This window comes from Danio rerio, chromosome 7 (assembly GCF_049306965.1).
Source record: "Danio rerio strain Tuebingen ecotype United States chromosome 7, GRCz12tu, whole genome shotgun sequence".
Classification (NCBI taxonomy): Eukaryota; Metazoa; Chordata; class Actinopteri; order Cypriniformes; family Danionidae; genus Danio; species Danio rerio.
Window position 1 is genome coordinate 19520368 of NC_133182.1, and position 18100 is coordinate 19538467.

An 18100-nucleotide genomic window follows, 5' to 3' on the forward strand; every position below is an offset into this window, starting at 1 on the left:
AGTACTGTATATCCTTGTCGTCCCATATAGGGCTCTCTTTACACCAGTTTTAAACACCTGCATTTAAAATGATTCAAGTTAGATAGTTTAATGCAGAAAATAAATTAATTAGCGATAAACATTTTTTATCCAAATCTTAATAAACGGACGGTCTATTATATTAGGATTTTGTCTATTATCATAATCTAGCTGTCTCCTAGACAGTAGAAGGCGCTCTCACACACGTCTGTTTATCACGCTTCTTCGGGTTCTGCCTTACATGCTGAAGATGGCCGAGGTTGACAATGATGGAGAGCAGAAAACAACAGACAAAGATGATTTGCAGGTGTTAAAGGTTTGGACTGACGCTTTATTTTTCCTCTTCGCTTTCGTGAACGCAAATAAGCATGCGTCACCGCTTTCAGATAATGATGATGTCTTCGATGTGTAATTTTCATATGGCTGCTGCTGTCACTATAACAACTGATACCCTACACTGCAACAACAGAAATCCAGCAGATTATAAATATAAGACAAGCGACAACTTCATCTTTTTATTATTATCATTTATATATCAAATTTTGTGTAGTGTAGCCAGACGTGTTGTCTATCATATCGTGTTATGCTCGTATTACTCATCATCCATCTCTCTGTGTGAGAACTGTACATTATAGTACTGTATTATTTTAAAACCATTATTTACTAATAGGTAAAGATGGTTTTATATTCGCACATTCAGACTTTATAATTTCAGAAAAGTGTTTTTTTTTTTTTTTTTTTTTTGGCGAATTCTTCATAGGGAAATCATATTAGCAGCCACTGACTATCAGATTATTTTATACCATTATTTCATTATTTACAGTCAGTGAAATAGTGCTAATGTTGTTTTTAAGTCATACCTGAATGTAATTTCATACAGAATATTTAAAGTAGCTTTGTAAACAATATATTATGCCATGTCACTGCTCAAAAACAAGTCATTGTGTGAAAAAAGCAACTTTACCTCAATAGAATATGTGACGTTTGTTTTTGCATCACAGCTTCTTACTTTTTCATAACTGCACATAATTTGATATTATTTCATGGCCAATTTTCACAGCATAGTTAGCACTCATATCAGGCTTTGGGCCTGCTTTAGAAAAAAACTAAAAAAAAAAAAAAAGTTTTATTAGATCTAATGCGTCCGGTCTGGAAGCACCAGTAGCTATGTTTCTATCCAAAAATGTGAATTAGCTCTATGCTCAAAACTGGATTATTGAATAAAAGACGTGTGAATAAAGCAGACGCGGAGCACACAGATGCTCTTGACAGTTCTGGAGCTCAATAATAATAATAAAATAACACTAATACTGAAATGGTTAAGGCGTTTTAGAATGACAACATTTCAGATGTTTTACAATGCAGTCAGTCTGCTGGTTTATCCATTGGCACTCATTTTATAACAAAACTTAAAATCACATGACTTTTTTTATGCGCACACTGGAATTTGTTTGGTAAAAGTGTTTCCATCGTAGTTTATGCACATCTTTTCTCATTGAAAAAAAAAACGTTTATCTTACTCAGTTATGCGTATATATGTTTTTTAAGATTTATTTTTGGCCTTTTTGCCTTTATTAAGTAGATAGGACAGTATTTCAGACAGGAAGCAAAGTGGGAGAGAGAGAGAGAGAGAGAGAGAGAGAGAGGGTAGGGATAGGAAATGCTACTGCATGCTAATGCCACTAGGAAAGTGCTACTGCATCATATGTCATCATATGTCAGCGCGCTAACCACTAGGCTGTTGCACGTTTTTTATGCGCATTTTCAAAATTGATGCGCATCTTGGTGTTTCCATCGGCCAGTTTTTTATGCACAAATCCAAAATGGATTAATAAAAATAGGTGACTGGAAACGTAGCTAGTGATGCTTTGCACATAGAGATTTCCAGCCACGTGAAATGGAGAAAAAAAGAAATAAATTGCCAATGGTGAACTTAAACTGTGAAAAACGCTAGAGGAAAGGCAAACTTCTGGTCAGCTTTTCAAATAGTGACAGCTTTAAATAATGAGCACACTGGTTATGCACAACTTTAAATAAAGTAAACTTACTGTGGACCACATACCACTTGGATATTAAAGTCATTTAAAAATCTAAAACTTACATTTAAAAAAAAATAAAAACAATTCAAACATTTCTCTGAATTATTTTGATAAAATGAAATGATAAAACATCAACTTTTATTTATTAGATACACATCTGGTCTTTTAATGGCTGTAACAGTATAAGCTGTTTGGTGGAAAAAAGACTCGGGCTAAACATTTTGATAAGCTGTTGGACAAGGGCAGGGCTACAGCCTGTGGGTTTTGGGCCAGGGCCAGGCTAGGGCTTAGATTTAAGGCCTGTGCAGGGCTCTAGTGAGTGTTGACAGACCAAAAATCTGTCAAACATCTCCTTTTGTGTTTCAAATGGTGGCAGGATTTATTTTTGGCAGTAGTTTTTTTTTGCTGTACAGTCTATCATCTGTGAAGTTTGTTAATAATAGCACCTTTTTTGTCTCCCAGGAGCTGGTAGATGATCTGTACTCCTTTAGGGACCGTTACTTTGAGACTCACAGCGTCGAAGATGCTGGTAGGAAACAGAATGATGTTGCCCAGGAGATGGCGAAGACGCTTAAGAGGCTGGAAGAAAAAGCAGGTCAGCATTGATTTATTGATACAAATTTGTCTTAGAAATTCTAAGCTTTAATGAATTATTTTCAGACATAATATAGCAGAAAAAACCTTACTGTCTCACACTCTTAAAGATAAAGGTTCCATAAAGAACATTCCTGAAACATTGAAATCAAGTTTATTAATCAAGGATACAGTACACAATATATACATAATAAAATACATTAAACCAGTGTTTCTCAACCACGGTCCTGAAGGACCACCAGCTCTGCACAAATTTCAATGACTTCTTAACCAAACACACCTGATTCAGATCATCAGCTTATTAGCAGAGACCGAAAGACCTGAAATGAGTGTGACAGATAAAGGAGGCATCCCAAACATGCAATGTTGGTGGTCTTCCAGGAACGTGGTTAAGAAACACCATATTGAACTATTCTTCCCACTAGGAAACAAATGGTTCTTTTAAAAACTACTCTCTATAAGGTTCTCTAAGTATTTCAGCAAAAACCTTAAAGGGATAGTTTACCCAAAAAATTAAATATGCCCACAATGTACTCGCCATCAAGTGATTCCAAACATTTTCTTTTTTATTCTGCTGAAGACAAAAGAAGATATTTGGAAGAATGTTGGAAACCTGCATGGAAGTCAATAGTTGCCAACATTCTTTCAAATATCTTCTTTTGTGTTCATCAGAAGAAAGAAAATCAGATTTGAATCAAGTGGAGGATCAGTAAATGACAGAATTTTCATTTTTGGTGAACTAACCTTTGGAACCTTACTAACCTGGATCCTTACTTTTTTATAGTGCAGCACCACATGGTAAGTACAAATGTAATATACTTTCATCTTTCAACAGACTTGTACAAACACAGTGCCCAGTTCCTGCTGCTTCGAGGTCGATGTTTAAACGTGGCTCCTGAATTCAGTCAGGCAGCAGAGGAGTGTCTGTCCCGGGCTGTTAAACTGGAACCAGGTTTAGTTGAGGGCTGGAACACACTGGGAGAGCAGTACTGGAAAAAAGGAGACCTTACGGCTGCCAAGACCTGCTTCACCGGTGCACTACAACAGGTGAGTGATGTGATTACAAAAACAGTGGGTCTCCTTCACTATGTTTACCATTTTGTAAAATATATATATATAATATGGATAATTGGATATGGATAATTTCACAATTTTTTATTCTTAATTTATTTAAAGATATTATGTGCATTCTGTGCAGATCACTAGTCTAGGGTGTTGCTGTTAGAAATAGGTGAAGAACAAATGCATGTCGGGATTTTCTTTTGGAAGTTGTTTATAAGAGGGGCTGTGAGTATTGTGGCTGAAGCCATCAAACTGACATCCACAGAAAAGAACTGCCACTCCAAACATGGAAGCAAACGGTCAGACTTTGATTGAAGATTACCAAAACAAAAACTTGTTTAGTGGATAAACTTGCACAGATTAACTGTTCACCTTTTTTGTGTGAATTTTGATTTTACACAGACTTTAAAGAGCCTTTAAGAGAACAGTTTTTAACACAACCATTCATTTCTTTCTTAACTTTAAGTATAATTGGATTTTAAGGTTCTTTAGATGTTAACCTTCTAAGGCCCAATCAGTGTTTTCTACATGCATTTCTTTTTTTCTTTACTATTTGGGCTTATTGGGACCTAGTTAGAATAAAAGCGTAAGTATCATGTTTTGATATGATGTACTTTTAGAGAAAAATGATGTTCATATATGTGGACTCTTGATGCGAATTTACATACTTTTTTCTGACCGCTTTTTAATGAATTATTAACACACACATATTTTTTGAAAATGTTTTGACTATCAAATAGTAAAAACAATTTTTTTCCCCATTGTGGACAGTTAAAAATAGGGTTTGGGTCATTTCATATGCTGCAAAACAGTTGCAGGATGACCCTGTATGTCTGTAACAAAATATAAAACATTTAAAGTATTTTAAATAGACACTTAAGAGCTAAAATGTACTGTTCACGTATGTGGCCACTAAGCCCTAGGAGGTTAAGGTTTCTTCATGGAGCCATCTGTGGCAAAAGATGAACATTTCAGTACAATAATCCAAATGATTAGTAAATGAAACCAATGTGTACATTTTTTTTTTTTGACAACAGTATTTTTCTCATCACAGCCTTAGTGGCATGCCAAAAATGTTTTTTAAGGCAGATTAAGTTATTACGGTTTTTTTTTTTAAAACATACAGCAATACATAGTTCAAAGTAATGATATTCAAGTATAATGTCTTGTTGACTTTGACTTAAAGGGGTTTAACGCTGAATATGTTTACATCTGAGTGCATTTGTTTTAATACTACATATGTGCATGTCAATAGTAAAAAACCGTGTGGTGTCAGAGAGCTTGTGAATAGTGTATGCATTCACATTACCGACTCTTAATGCGAAATACACATTTTGAACTATACTTCCAGAATAAAAGCACCCTAAGTGGAAGAATATTAAATTAAATTAAAAAAAAAACTTTTTACATACAAATAAAAAATATTAAACTAATACCAAACGTATTGCTGTTTCTTGTTGATATGGTGCAATTCATGAAGCTCACAGAAGAACCTTTGGTGTTTTTTTCTTCATCCAGAGTAAGAATAAAGTGTCTCTGAGAAGTCTGTCAATGGTCCTGCGACAGCTACCTCCAGAAGGAGATGCTCAGGAGCAGAGCAAACGCATTTTGGAGAGTGTGGATCTGGCCAGGCACGCTGTGCAGCTCGACGTCACTGATGGCACTTCATGGTGTGAGTGTATTACACTGGTTCTGCGGCCAAATAAAGTGCTTTCCTTTCGATAAGCATCACTTTGCAGGAAATAGAGAATTTCCCTAAAAATCACTGTAGATCCCAACAGCACATTTTAAAATGAGAAAATAAGCAGAATTGAGGCTCTAGCAAGGGCGAGGCAGTGGCGCAGTAGGTAGTGCTGTCGCCTCACAGCAAGAAGGTTGCTGGGTCGTTGATTCGAACCTTGGCTCAGTTGGCGTTTCTGTGTGGAGTTTGCATGTTCTCCCTGCCTTCGCGTGGGTTTCCTCCGGGTGCTCCGGTTTCCCCCACAGTCCAAAGACATGCGGTACAGGTGAATTGGTAAGGCTTAATTGTCCGTAGTGTATGTGTGTGTGAATGTGTGTGGATGTTTCCCAGAGATGGGTTGCGGCTGGAAGAGCATCCTCTGCGTAAAAAAACTTGCTGGATAAGTTGGCGGTTCATTCCGTTGTGGCGACCCCAGAATAATAAAGGGACTAAGCCGACAAGAAAATGAATGAATGAATGAGGCTCTAGCATTAAATTTTACTTGAATTAGTCCAAGGTTGTTTGCGAGTAAACGGTGTGCGAGACAAAACCTCTTATTAAAAAGATAGATTTTTTATGCACTTTCAGAAAGCAGTAATTTCCCAAATATCATTTTTTAAAAAGAGAAAGATTATAATGTTGGTGCAATGAGGAATATATAAGAGAAGTTGTTCATAAATTGTTTTGCTTTGACTCAACAGATATTTTAGGAAATGCATACATCTCCATGTTTTTCACCAGTGGACAAAACCCACAGCTCTCGCAGCAGGCTCTCAGTGCATATGCACAGGCTGTGAGTACTTAAACAATCAAAACACAATAATGAGGCAAGTGAATTGTCATCATCCCAACATTTCATATATTCATGTGTATATTTGCAGGAGAAAATCGACAAGGCATCCTCAATGAATCCTGACCTGCACTTTAACAGAGCTACGGTAATGATTCACTTTCCAACATGCTTTTTTTAAACTCAGATCCACACCAGCACATTTGTCACAGTAAAACGGGCCTCTAAATCCTTCTAGCTGAACGGCCTGCTAATGCATGTGCACTGTGTAAATAAAACGGGCCTAAGATATGACTGTCTTCTTTCATCGGCAGTTGTTCCAGTATGAGGAGATGTTCAGTTCAGCTCTGGGTGGATACAGTCGAGCTGCTGCTCTAGATCCTGCCTGGGAAAATGCTCAGGAGAGGGAAAAACAGCTGCTCAATTACCTGGACCAGGTTACAATCTTATTAGAGAACAAGGTCAGAGAAATTGACAGTGACTACGTTAACATGGACATCACTAATTTAATTATTTACCTTATTCTGAATCTGTGTTTACATGAGTTTACTACTAAAATGTCAATAAAAGTCACTTTGTTAAACTGTAGAGTTCAACATCCCATATTGCAATTCACAACCATAAATAAACAGAAAACACTAATGAAGCACAAAATATGCAAACTGCTAATAAACAGATATTTTTTACAGTGCACTGTTAGACTCGGAAAACGATAAAACTCTGTTTATTTCAAATGCAACTTTACTTTATTATATTAATCTATGCAATTTTTATGCTGATGGACTCCCCTATAGAATCTTCCAAATTCATCAAAAATTGAAAAATTCTGCCTAAATAGGGTCATCTGGTGAAATTGTGTTCTTATCGCAAAATACACTGTAGACTAACAAAATATCAGGATGTTTGATTTTTTTTTTTCAATACCTTGCAGCTCTAATTTCAAGCTACATTCTTGTGTGGTCAACACCTGTTTTAGTATCACCACTTTAATTGGACTTGCATAGTTTTTATGCCACTTTCTTGCATCACATAAAATGTTTAAAGGAATATTTTGAATATCTTGATTGAAACAAAGTTGGGTTATGACACAAAAATAACAGGATTTGGGCTGACAGTGTACATTTTTTTCTAAATTACAGTGTAAAAAGCTGTAATTTTATGTTTATATATCACCCTCTCTGTGAAATGCCAGCTAAATTCGCATAATCTATTAACAAAAAAAAAAAGAGCATCAAAGTTGTTAAGTCATAAAAATGACAAAAATATGATACATTAAATATCAAGGTTTAGAGATACAGTACTATGATGATGTTATTTGCCTTACTGAAAGGAAACATAGATTTACTCATTTGAACACATTTACTACTGTAATGACTACAAATTGTAGTGTTTGGAGTCTCACTGCATGGGGTATTTTTAAATTAGGTACTTGGCTCAGATGATGATTTTAAAAGCTCGTCAAAGTTTATTTGCTGCCATTTTTGCTTCATTCCAATAGATGGCAGCTGAGTACAGTCAGAAAGTAACATAACGCCCGATCTCTCTCTGTCTTTCTCTCTCTCTCTCTCAGGGAAAAATAAAAGCTCGGCGTCTTCGTAACATGCTGTCGTCCCTCAGTACCTCCGCTTTGGGCCCCTGCTCCTCCCCTCAGTTCCGCTCTCCTTCAGGTCGTGTGGGAAGCCTTGAACCCCGCAGTTTATCCAGTCTTACTCACGGCCACAACTCTGGGGTGGCAGCGCTGGGGAAAGTGGTCTTCAGCCTGGCCTCTGAGGGTCGTATGGCCTTGTGAGTTTAAAGCCTTTACCTCAGTACATTTCTCAATATGCATGCGTCAGTAAACACTTGCTGTTGTATAAAATCTTTACTGTGTTTTTTTTTTGTTTCTTCTCACAGCACATTCGGCATGGTGGACAGTGAGGAGACCTATTGTGTAGTCATGGTGTATAATACTGCAGACAGCTGGGGTGTTTTAATAGGGGATACTGTAGTCATTCCTGAACCACAGGTCAAACGGCACAGCGTAACGCATAAAGATAAGGTTTGTGTCTAACAATTGTCTATATAGTTTTAATATTGCTGTATAAAAAACGGTAATATTTAGAAATATTATGACAATGGGGTATATGCGCACATACCTAATTCAGTCAGCCAGCCCCAGGGCTTCCTGTGAATTGTCATCCCATACAAAGTCGCTGCATTTAAGATCTGATTTCTTTAAAAAAAATAGCGATCTTCACTGCCTAACTGAGATACGATATAAAGTGAGTATCAGACCAAACAAGAAGCACTGCATGAAATTAATTTTTTCTGCGCCGTGTCTTTAAAACATGGAAATGAATTTTACCCTAGTATTTTCAATGGACTTTCAGTGCTAACCTGGTGCTAATCATGGCACATGCGTTTAAATGGTCTTTCGTCTCTTTTTACGCTTTAACAACCAAAAAAATTGAAATTGAAATTGAAAATAGTCACATTGACGTTTCACCGGACGTTCATCATTGGCTGAAAAACACTAGCTGTGCATAAAACCTATTCATAATACTTTTCTGTTGCATTATATCTTGCAACTTAATTAAAATTTCAGCCATTGCTCCAGTTTTCAGTGTCACAAAATCAGTTTTAAGTTAGTGTTTAAGAAACATTTCTCATTATTAGAAATGTTGAAATCACTTCATTATTTTTTAAGGAAGCCATGACACATTTGTTCAGTTTTCAGTATAATGCATGGAATATATAAATAAGGATTTATTTATAATAAAAATCTTATGTAAGGTAAATGCCTGTACTATTATTACTTTTTTATCAATTTAATGCATACTTCAAAAAATGGTAAATATATAAATGGGAATATATATTGTTATCCAGTTATTATCAGCAGCCACATACAGTTAGTAGTAACTTGGTCTGTCAGTCAGTCACATGTAATAAATACTTTGTGATGCGTCATTAATTGTAGAGCTGCACGACTTTAGAAAAATCTGATATTGCGATATTTTATTTTTCTGCGATATGAATACAGTTTCACAAGAATTTGAGTAGCTCTATTTGACGGTTTTATGGGGAGGCTAGCAGTAATCAGGTACATAAGTTGAATAATCATCTTTTTCAACTTAGTTTTGTCTCATTTCTAGTCCAAATATCTACAATTTCTTAAGTAAAAATATTGTTTTGTATTTACTTTCAGTAGAAACAAGTCAAAATTAAGAGTTTTTTCCTTAAAACAAGCAAAATAATCTGCCAGTGGCATAAGTGAAATAATCTCATTTTCGCTTTGAGATATTTGGACTAGACACAAGACAAAATTTCTAAGTAAGGACATCTTTTTTTGCATAAATCATATAAAAGCAGTGATTAAATGCAATTCTGTTTAACTATATTTCAGACTCAACACTGCATATCTTTGCGATATAACTATTGCGGATGCGCACATTGCAATATCGATGCTGAAACTATACGGTACAGCCTAATTACTTGCATATCACATTTGGCTGAGAAATTACATTTGGCTGAGAAATTACCTTCTAGGAAGTTTAATGTCATCATTACATTATATTCGAAAAGCATAGAATATATATTACAAAAAACCTTCAGAAATATCTTAATTTTATAATCCGTCATTTCATTGCTTTAAAAATTTGTAACATGTTTTCATAAAGAAATAGTAGTAAACATGCCTAATTAGTGCGTTAATAAGATTGGAGTAATAATACTGATGTCTTTATGTCTATATATATGTTTCTTCTGTTCTCTCTATACAGTCCTATGACTTCCGAAGTATACGTGTGGACTCTCCCTTGCTCCTCATAGTAAATGGGAAACGACAAGTGATGAAAAGCCAAAGTGCAGCCTTTGTTACTTACAAACCACAGAGTGAATGAAAACCCACAGGGAGGACTACAGAGAGAAAAGTCGGAGCAGCAAGGGTTGTGTTTTTTTCCTTTTGTATATATTTTTGTTTTGTTTCTCTTTGTGAGAACAGGAACATTTTTGTACATATTGTTTTTTTTTTAAAAAACCTTTCCCTTTTTAATTTACCTCGTTTCATGATGGATATCATTGTTAAAGAGTGTTCTGCGGTCTGTTTCATAAATGGGTTGTAAAAATATTAATAAAAAGGTGCTCTTACTGCAAGTGTTACTGTGATCAGTTTTCATGTATATTTTAATTAGAAGTTATTTTTCACATTTACATTAGCAGAAACATTTTGGGGATATAAACGGGGTAACAACTTCTCTTTGTAACAGCTTAATAATAAAAAAAAAACATTTTAAATAACTTAAAAAATTAAATTAAAACTTGGTAGTGACTACTGAAACAGGAAAAAAGACTGATACAGTTTATGAAAATCAAATCAACCTCAGTTTTTCTTGATAAAAGAGTGGGTTTTGTCTTGGGTGGGTGTGCTGAACTGGAAGAACGTTTTAGCGCTTTCTGGTCCTAATGAGAAGAACCTGTCAGCTTCTGGTCCAATGAATGAAGGACTGCTCAGAGGAGAGCGTTGTTTGACCAGCCCTGATGACAGGAAATGTGAAGATGTGTACGTACTATTGCATGTACAGTGCTCAACATAGTTGATTACAGCCCATTTTGAAAATGAATATATTTATCCATTTCTCAGTGAATGTAGGTCATATATTGGTGCATTTATTAAATAATATTTTAGTCACCGAACGTTTAGAAATAGATAATGCATTTACAATAAATGCAAAATATTAGAAAAAATAAACTGCAAATTTTCAGCACAATTTCATACATTTTTTTTGTTTGTTTCTCTTGAATTTTGCTCCTTATAATTTTTCTGTGTAATACTTTTCCCTAACATATAAATTAGCGTGTTCCATTATTTTAAGTTTTAATTTAAATGAGAGATTTGTGATGGGTGTACTCGTATATGTTGAGCACTGTACATATCCCAGTCAGAACTGAACAACTTACTGTAACTTTCAGTGAGACAAAGACATTTTGACCTCATGTGAGTGCAATAGAAATATTTTTATGCACATTATTTTTCTCTGACCTGTAGTGAAAGTGTGGGGCACGGTGTCTTTCTCTACTGTCCCCATCGTGTGCATGCGCAATGAGTCCAGAAGCCCCTGAAGTTTCTGATACTGCTTGTTTCGCTCATTCAGTCGCTCCAAAACCTCACTGTACTTCCGCTTATATTCTTCCAGCATCTGACGAAAGTAAAAAGTGGAAATGAGATCTGTGAATTGAATATCGTAATCCATAATTATGAACACATTTGATTTATTCCATGATCGAAAACTTCTAACTTTTAAACTAAGGCACTTTGTTTCAATGCTACAAGTAGTTTTTGGAAATATTCCTCTTGAAAATAAATGTATTAATTAATGTAATAATGGTAAATTAGTTACATGAAGCAAGTATAAACAATCTGGTACAGCATTTAATAATCATAAATCAACATTTACTAAAGCACTATTAAATCTAAAGTTGTGCTTGTTAACATTAGTTAATGCACTGTGAGTTAACATGAAAAAGCACGAGCTATCAATGAAGAACTTTAACAAATGTTAACAAAAATAAATACTGAACAAATGTTAGTAAATACATTAACTATAAGACCTCTGCTTTAAAGAGTTACCATGAAAGGTAGTTCTTTGACTGGTACTGTATATAAACAACGCTTGTGGAGATTGCTTTAATAGCTTGATGGTGTCTGAGACCTTTTTCAGTGATGAAATCTCCCCTTTTAATGCATTTAACTCATGCTCTCTGCTTTGGTTTTGCTGGATCATAAACTTCTCCATCTGAAGAACTTGTCCACCAGCTCTGGACAAATTGTACTCCATAAGCAACCTCTCCTGGTTTATCTGGAAATAACCACAGCATTAGATGAACAAGAAAAGAATGGTGCATCACAGCCAGCATCCACTTTATTTCAGAACGTGTGGCCCTGGACGACAGCATACGTGTAATTGTTTGAAAATTGAAATGTATGCATCATCTGAAAGCTGAATAAATAAACTTTGCATTGATAAATATATATGTATATATATATATATATATATATATATATATATATATATATATATATATATATATATATATATATATATATATATATATATATATATACAATTAAATTCTAAATTATTAGCCCTGCTATGATTTTTTTTTAAATAAAATATTAAAAAGTATTTCCCAAATGATGTTTAACAGAGTAAGCAAATTTTCACAGTATGTCTGATAATATTTTTTCTTATAGAGAAAGTTTTATTTGTTTTATTTTGGCTACAATAAAAGCAGTTTTTAATTTTTAAAACCATTTTAAGGTCAAATATTTTTTCGATTGTCTGAGGGTTAAAAACAAATCTAAATATTGAGAATAATATTTTGAACAATATATTATAACAATATAAAAACTTAATTTGAACAACTTTAAAGATGTTGTTAAAATTAAGTTCTTCGCAATGCATAGTACTAAACAAAAATTAGTTTTGATATATTTACAGTAGGAAATTTACAAAATGTGTTCATGGAACATGATGTTTACTTGATATTATAATAATTTTTGCCATATAAGAATAATAGAGCCATGTAATAACAGATATACAACTATAGAAAACTATAAACAATATATGGTTTTGTGGTCCACGATCACATATATGATTGAAACTACACAACTGTCGGCCAGTCAGGGAGTGTCAGCAGGTAGAGCGTTTCGTGGGCTTTAATCAGGTGGCCTCATCTGATTGGCTGCTGGCTAACATGAATCACAAATGTGCCATTATAATATACAGTTGAAGTCAGAATTATTAGTCCCCCCTGTTTATTTTTCCCCAGTTTCTGTTTAACAAGATTTTTTTTCAAGACATTTCTAAACATAATAGTTTTAATAACTCATTTCTAATATAATATATAATAATAATTTCTAATTTCTAATATTATCTTTGCCATGATGACAGTAAATAATATTTGACTAGATATTTTTCAATACAATGGTAATCAGCTTAAAGTGACATTTAAAGGCTTAACTAGATTAATTAGGTTAACTGGGCAAATTAGGTTATTTAGGTAAGTTATTGTATAATGATGGTTTGTTCTGTAGACTATCTAAAAAATATATAGCTTAAAGGAGCTAAAAATGTTGTCCTTAAAATGGTGTTTAAAAAATATAACTGCTTTTATTCTAGCCGGAATAAAACAAATGAGACTTTCTCCAAAAAATATATATATTATCAGACATACTGTGAAAATTTCCTTCCTCTGTTAAACATTGTTTGGGAAATATTTAAACGATAAAAAAATTCAAAGAGGGGCTAATAATTCTAACTTCAACTGTATCTAGTAGGCTTGGGCGGTAATACGGTATTATGGTATACCGCGGGATCTAAAAATAGCAACGGTGTCAGTTTCAATACCGTTATACCGTCATAATATATTAAATATCCTTTATTTAATGCCTACAAAAACGTATATGTGGTTGTCATCACGGGACAGTGTGGAGGATAGAGAGAGAGAGGAAGGGTGAGAGAGAGGGGGAGAGGGAGAGGGAGGGGGAGAGAGGGAGAGGTGACGTGACGTGACGTGACGAGTCGCGCTTCAAAGTGTCCTGCAGTTTGGCAGTTTCGACTGAACAGAAGGGAGACGTGGTTAATATGAACGAGAGGTCTGCATTAGAGCTGAAGATCTTTGCCCGAATCCGGCGAGACCCGAAAAAATCCAAATCCCTGCATTAAAATAAATCCCTGCAAAGGTGAAACAAATGATGATGAAGTAGTAAAAAAAAAGGTAATTTTGACGGCGGTCAAGTCAGTCACTAGCTCAGAAAGAGCGGTTATTCCAGCCGCAGGTATTTTGCGGTCGCTCATACACTGCGTATTACGGTAGAGCCCTAAACCGCAAGCAGGTAAAATGACGAGGCCACTCCGCTCGCTACACTTAACCGCTGTCATGGAAAATTAAATGGATGTTCCTAACTGGTAGAAGATAACCAAACAATCCTACCCAAAACTTGCAAAATCAGCCGGATAAGAACTCTGCATCTCGACCTGTAGCCGCAGGAAAGGGTGTTCAGCTGCTGGACGCACATGAGCGCAAGACTGCGCTAAAACCAGTGGATTTAATAATGTTTCTCCACAAACACACGTAGCCTAATCTTGGTGCGTAAAGGGTTTTTAAAATATAAATAAATATTAATTAAACCATATAATCATAATGAAGAAAGAGTATACAGACTAATGGTGGCATTATTATTTTAATATTCAGCTTCACCGCCGCCCTAATGCCAGATTGTGAAGAGAAGTGGAGAAACATCTTGCACCGCCTTTATCTTAATTTCGTTATTGCCAAAATACCCGTCATCATTTAGAGTTTATTTTAATTTGATTTGTTAAGCAAGATTTCTTTTCATTGGTGTGTTGGCCAATTTAAAGGCTTAGTGCATGTACCTAGACCTATAGAGTGCTGAGATGTTACGATGTTACAGAGGACTTATTTTATTTATTTGTTCCAACTTTCAAGTGGCCTATAGTCTGCGCTTGTTACGAATAAATAATGTTAAAACATATAAATGACTCATTCTTGAAAAAATGCATTAGAGCTGTGTGCATGAGCACATTTGAATAATGTCGGGCTGTAAACAGGTTTGGGCTTGATAAAGCTGTCAATCAAAATGTACCTGTCGGACTCGGGACCTATCGGGTATAATTTTTATGGCCCGATGACAGCTCTCTGCTTTCCCGCTGCTGTTCCGCGGGAGCCGGCCAGATTTCTTACGGTGTGGGAGCAAATTTCTGAATAAATCGCGGGAGAGATGTGTGTGTGTGTGTGTGTGTGTGTGTAAGAGAGAGAGAGAGAGATGCTGTGCGTTGCGTCGCTTCTCTCTCTCTCTCTCTCTCTCTCTCTCTCTCTCTCTCTCTCTCTCTCTCTCTCTCTCTCTCTCTCTCTCTCTGACCGCGAGCCTAAGGTCGCATAGAAGTTATGCAGTTTCTGAATGGTTTAGGCTCAAGCCTACAGTTTGGTGACGCTGTCTGAGCCTTACGTCATTTTTTTTTTTTTATTACGCCGGTAATACCGGATACCGGGGTAAAATATGGAGGCGGTTTGACGGTTTTAAAATTTGGATATCGCCCAAGCCTAGTATCTAGTTTTTACTCGGGACAAACTTTAAGACAGTTTGATATATTTTTAGAATATATAGTTGAAGTTAAAAATATACATATATATTTTAAATGTTTTACAAATGATGTTTAACAGAGCAAGGAATTGTTCACAATCTTTCCTATAACATTTATTCTTGTGGAGAAAGTCTGATTTGTTTTTGGTTTTTTTGGCAAGGATAATAATAATAGCATTTTTTTAATTTAAAAAAGAAAAATTTTCAGGTCACCATTAAAGTCATTTTAAGCATTTTTGAATATTACAAATTCTTTTTTAAACAGAAATAATATACAGGGGGCTAATAATTCAGGAAGGCTAATAATTCAACTGTATATATCATATATCTTTGTTAGGATATGACACTGCTTGGTGGATATAAAACTATTTGAATATCTGAGGATACAAAAAAATTCTAAATAATGAGAATAATATTTTGAACAACCTAAAAGTTGTCCAAGCTTGTTACAGTTGTCCAAAGTTACTAGCAATCCATACAGCAAAAATGAGTTTTGATATATTTACAGTAAGACAAAATGTGTTCATGGAACATGATGTTTACTTGATATTATAATGATTTTTAGCATAAAAGAAAAATGGAGCCGTGTAATATATGATATACAACTATATAAAACTGTAAGCAATATGGTTTTGTGGTCCACGGTCACATGACACCACACAATCATCAAACCTGGTAGATCCAAAAGTCTATTGCTTTATGACTGATTTCCAAAACGGTTTCAGGTTGTAGTCCGACCAGAACCATAGCTTTGTATTGCTCGGATGGGGTCAGCTCGGTTCGCAGGACGTCTAATTTGCCGGAGAGCATGGAGGAGCAGGCGGGACAGACGGCGGGGGTGCGGCTGAACTCCTCTGAGCCGTGCTGGTCACAGAAAACATGGGAGCAGGCCGTGACCCAGGCCACACCGCTCAGCTTCACCCGGCATTTGTGCGAATTACACAGCAAGGTGAATTTAGATGCAGACATGCTGGTTCTTGAGGAAGGAAATAGAACATGTATTAACAGCAGGGTAGTTACATACGGTTAGAGCTGGTGGTGAAAACGGCGAAAAACAGTTAGCAAAGACGCATTTCCAAGCTATTTCTTGCTTCCTGTTCAAATACTAAAGCTGATATTAAATTGTTTTAGCGGTTAAAAATGTATATCGCTCTTTACACTTATGTAACTTGCTAATGTGGTGATATTTTACCGTGATTTTGCGATTGTGTTCATTACAGTCAGTCAGGGAGTCTCAGGTAGAGCGTTTCGCGGGCTTTAATCAGGTGGCCTCGTCTGATTGGCTGCTGACATGAATCCAAAGAGCTCTTTGATGAATCTCAAAAGCGCCGTTTAAATAACTTTATTTACTCTTGACAAACTCTTTAGACGGTTTGGTAAAAAATAATATGTTTATGTAAAGAAAGAAAGAAGAAATCACGTTAACTGGTCAAGTAAGTAAAACACACCAAAATATGTGTCTTTACTTTTCTTGATAATGGAGTTGGACGGAGTGTAGTTGCATTATGTTTACAATATAGCAGGCAGGGGGTTTCAAGCTCAAACGCTACAGACCCACAATTGTGATAATATTTGTTCAAGATGAAATGTAAAATGCATCTGCATCATATTTTGCATAAAGACCATTTTAATTGTTAATAATAATATAAATGCGTCTGAAAATTAAAGTTTCAATTAACCCTTAATTGGCCCACAGGGTCAAATATTTTTTTTATGTCCCCTTTATCTCAGGGGCTTGACATTCTGTGACTTTTCCTAAATAATTTAAAAACAAAAAAAGGACTTCATTTGGTTGTTTTAAAGATGTGAAAACAAATCATCATCAAGCTCATCTCAGTCAGACTGAAGTCACATTAGAAATGAATGGGAAAAGTGAAAAAAACTTTTAGATTCATTTGTCCAAACAAAGTTGTAAACCCTGTTAAATCTGAAATGTTTTACATTTCTAATTTCTAGGATGTAGAGCACAAATGGAAGATGAATCGAACATTATATATCTCTTGCACACACACAAACACGCACACGCATGACTACAAATCTACAAATCTTAGGGCCCTATCATACACCCGGCGCAATGTGGCGCAAGGCGCGACGCAGTTGTTGTTTGTTCGTTTCAGATTGATACAAGAGTTGTTTTGACGTTTTGCGCCAAGCTGTTTAAATAGCAAATGCATTTGCGCTCATATGTGCGTCCATAGGCGTTCTGATCTAAAAAAGGAGACGTGTTGAGGCGCGTTGCTATTTTGAGAAACTATAATAGTCTGTTCTATAGACCACATTGTTGCCAACTTAGAGACTTTGTCGCTAGATTTAGCGACTTTTCAGACCCCCCTAGCAACAAATTTTTTTAAAAAGTGACTAGCGACAAATCTAGCGACTTTTTTGTGTGTTACTGGAGATTTTTATAGACTGTCATTTGTCCATACTGTACCGTCCCTACTCTTCTCAACGAGCTGAGGGTGATGCCGCCGGCCCCTCCCCCGCCTCAGACCACTGACAGGCGGTCCAATCAGTCCTCATACAGCAGCCTCTTCCACCTGCAACCTCACCCCTCTGTGTACCGACAGCAAATGATTTTGCTCCGATCTGCTTCTGGTTTATTTTAACAATTTAATTTGACTGTTTATTCTTTTCTTGTTCACAATCACAGATATTTTAAGTGACAGTTTTGGAACTTGTCTGAGCTTATTACACCAGAGAGATTACTGCAAATTCATTACACATCTATACTGATA

General features: G+C 35.6%; 2 protein-coding genes across 2 annotated transcripts; one reads left to right on the plus strand and one right to left on the minus strand.

The window, feature by feature from the left end:
* Positions 1-247: 247 nt before the first annotated feature.
* ttc5 (tetratricopeptide repeat domain 5) lies at positions 248-10348 on the plus strand. Its single transcript, NM_001017654.2, has 10 exons — positions 248-334; positions 2520-2652; positions 3487-3698; positions 5232-5385; positions 6135-6226; positions 6315-6371; positions 6538-6684; positions 7794-8008; positions 8117-8261; positions 9982-10348. The coding sequence occupies exons 1-10, from the start codon at positions 260-262 to the stop codon at positions 10099-10101; spliced, it is 1350 nt and encodes a 449-aa protein (NP_001017654.2). The 5' UTR covers positions 248-259; the 3' UTR covers positions 10102-10348.
* Positions 10349-10366: 18 nt separating this feature from the next.
* Positions 10367-16989, minus strand: ccnb1ip1 (cyclin B1 interacting protein 1). Its single transcript, XM_021478140.3, has 5 exons — positions 16558-16989; positions 16038-16341; positions 11911-12057; positions 11241-11397; positions 10367-10735 (listed from the first exon to the last, which is right to left on the minus strand). The coding sequence occupies exons 1-5, from the start codon at positions 16578-16580 to the stop codon at positions 10581-10583; spliced, it is 786 nt and encodes a 261-aa protein (XP_021333815.2). The 5' UTR covers positions 16581-16989; the 3' UTR covers positions 10367-10580.
* Between the last annotated feature and the right edge of the window lie 1111 nt (positions 16990-18100).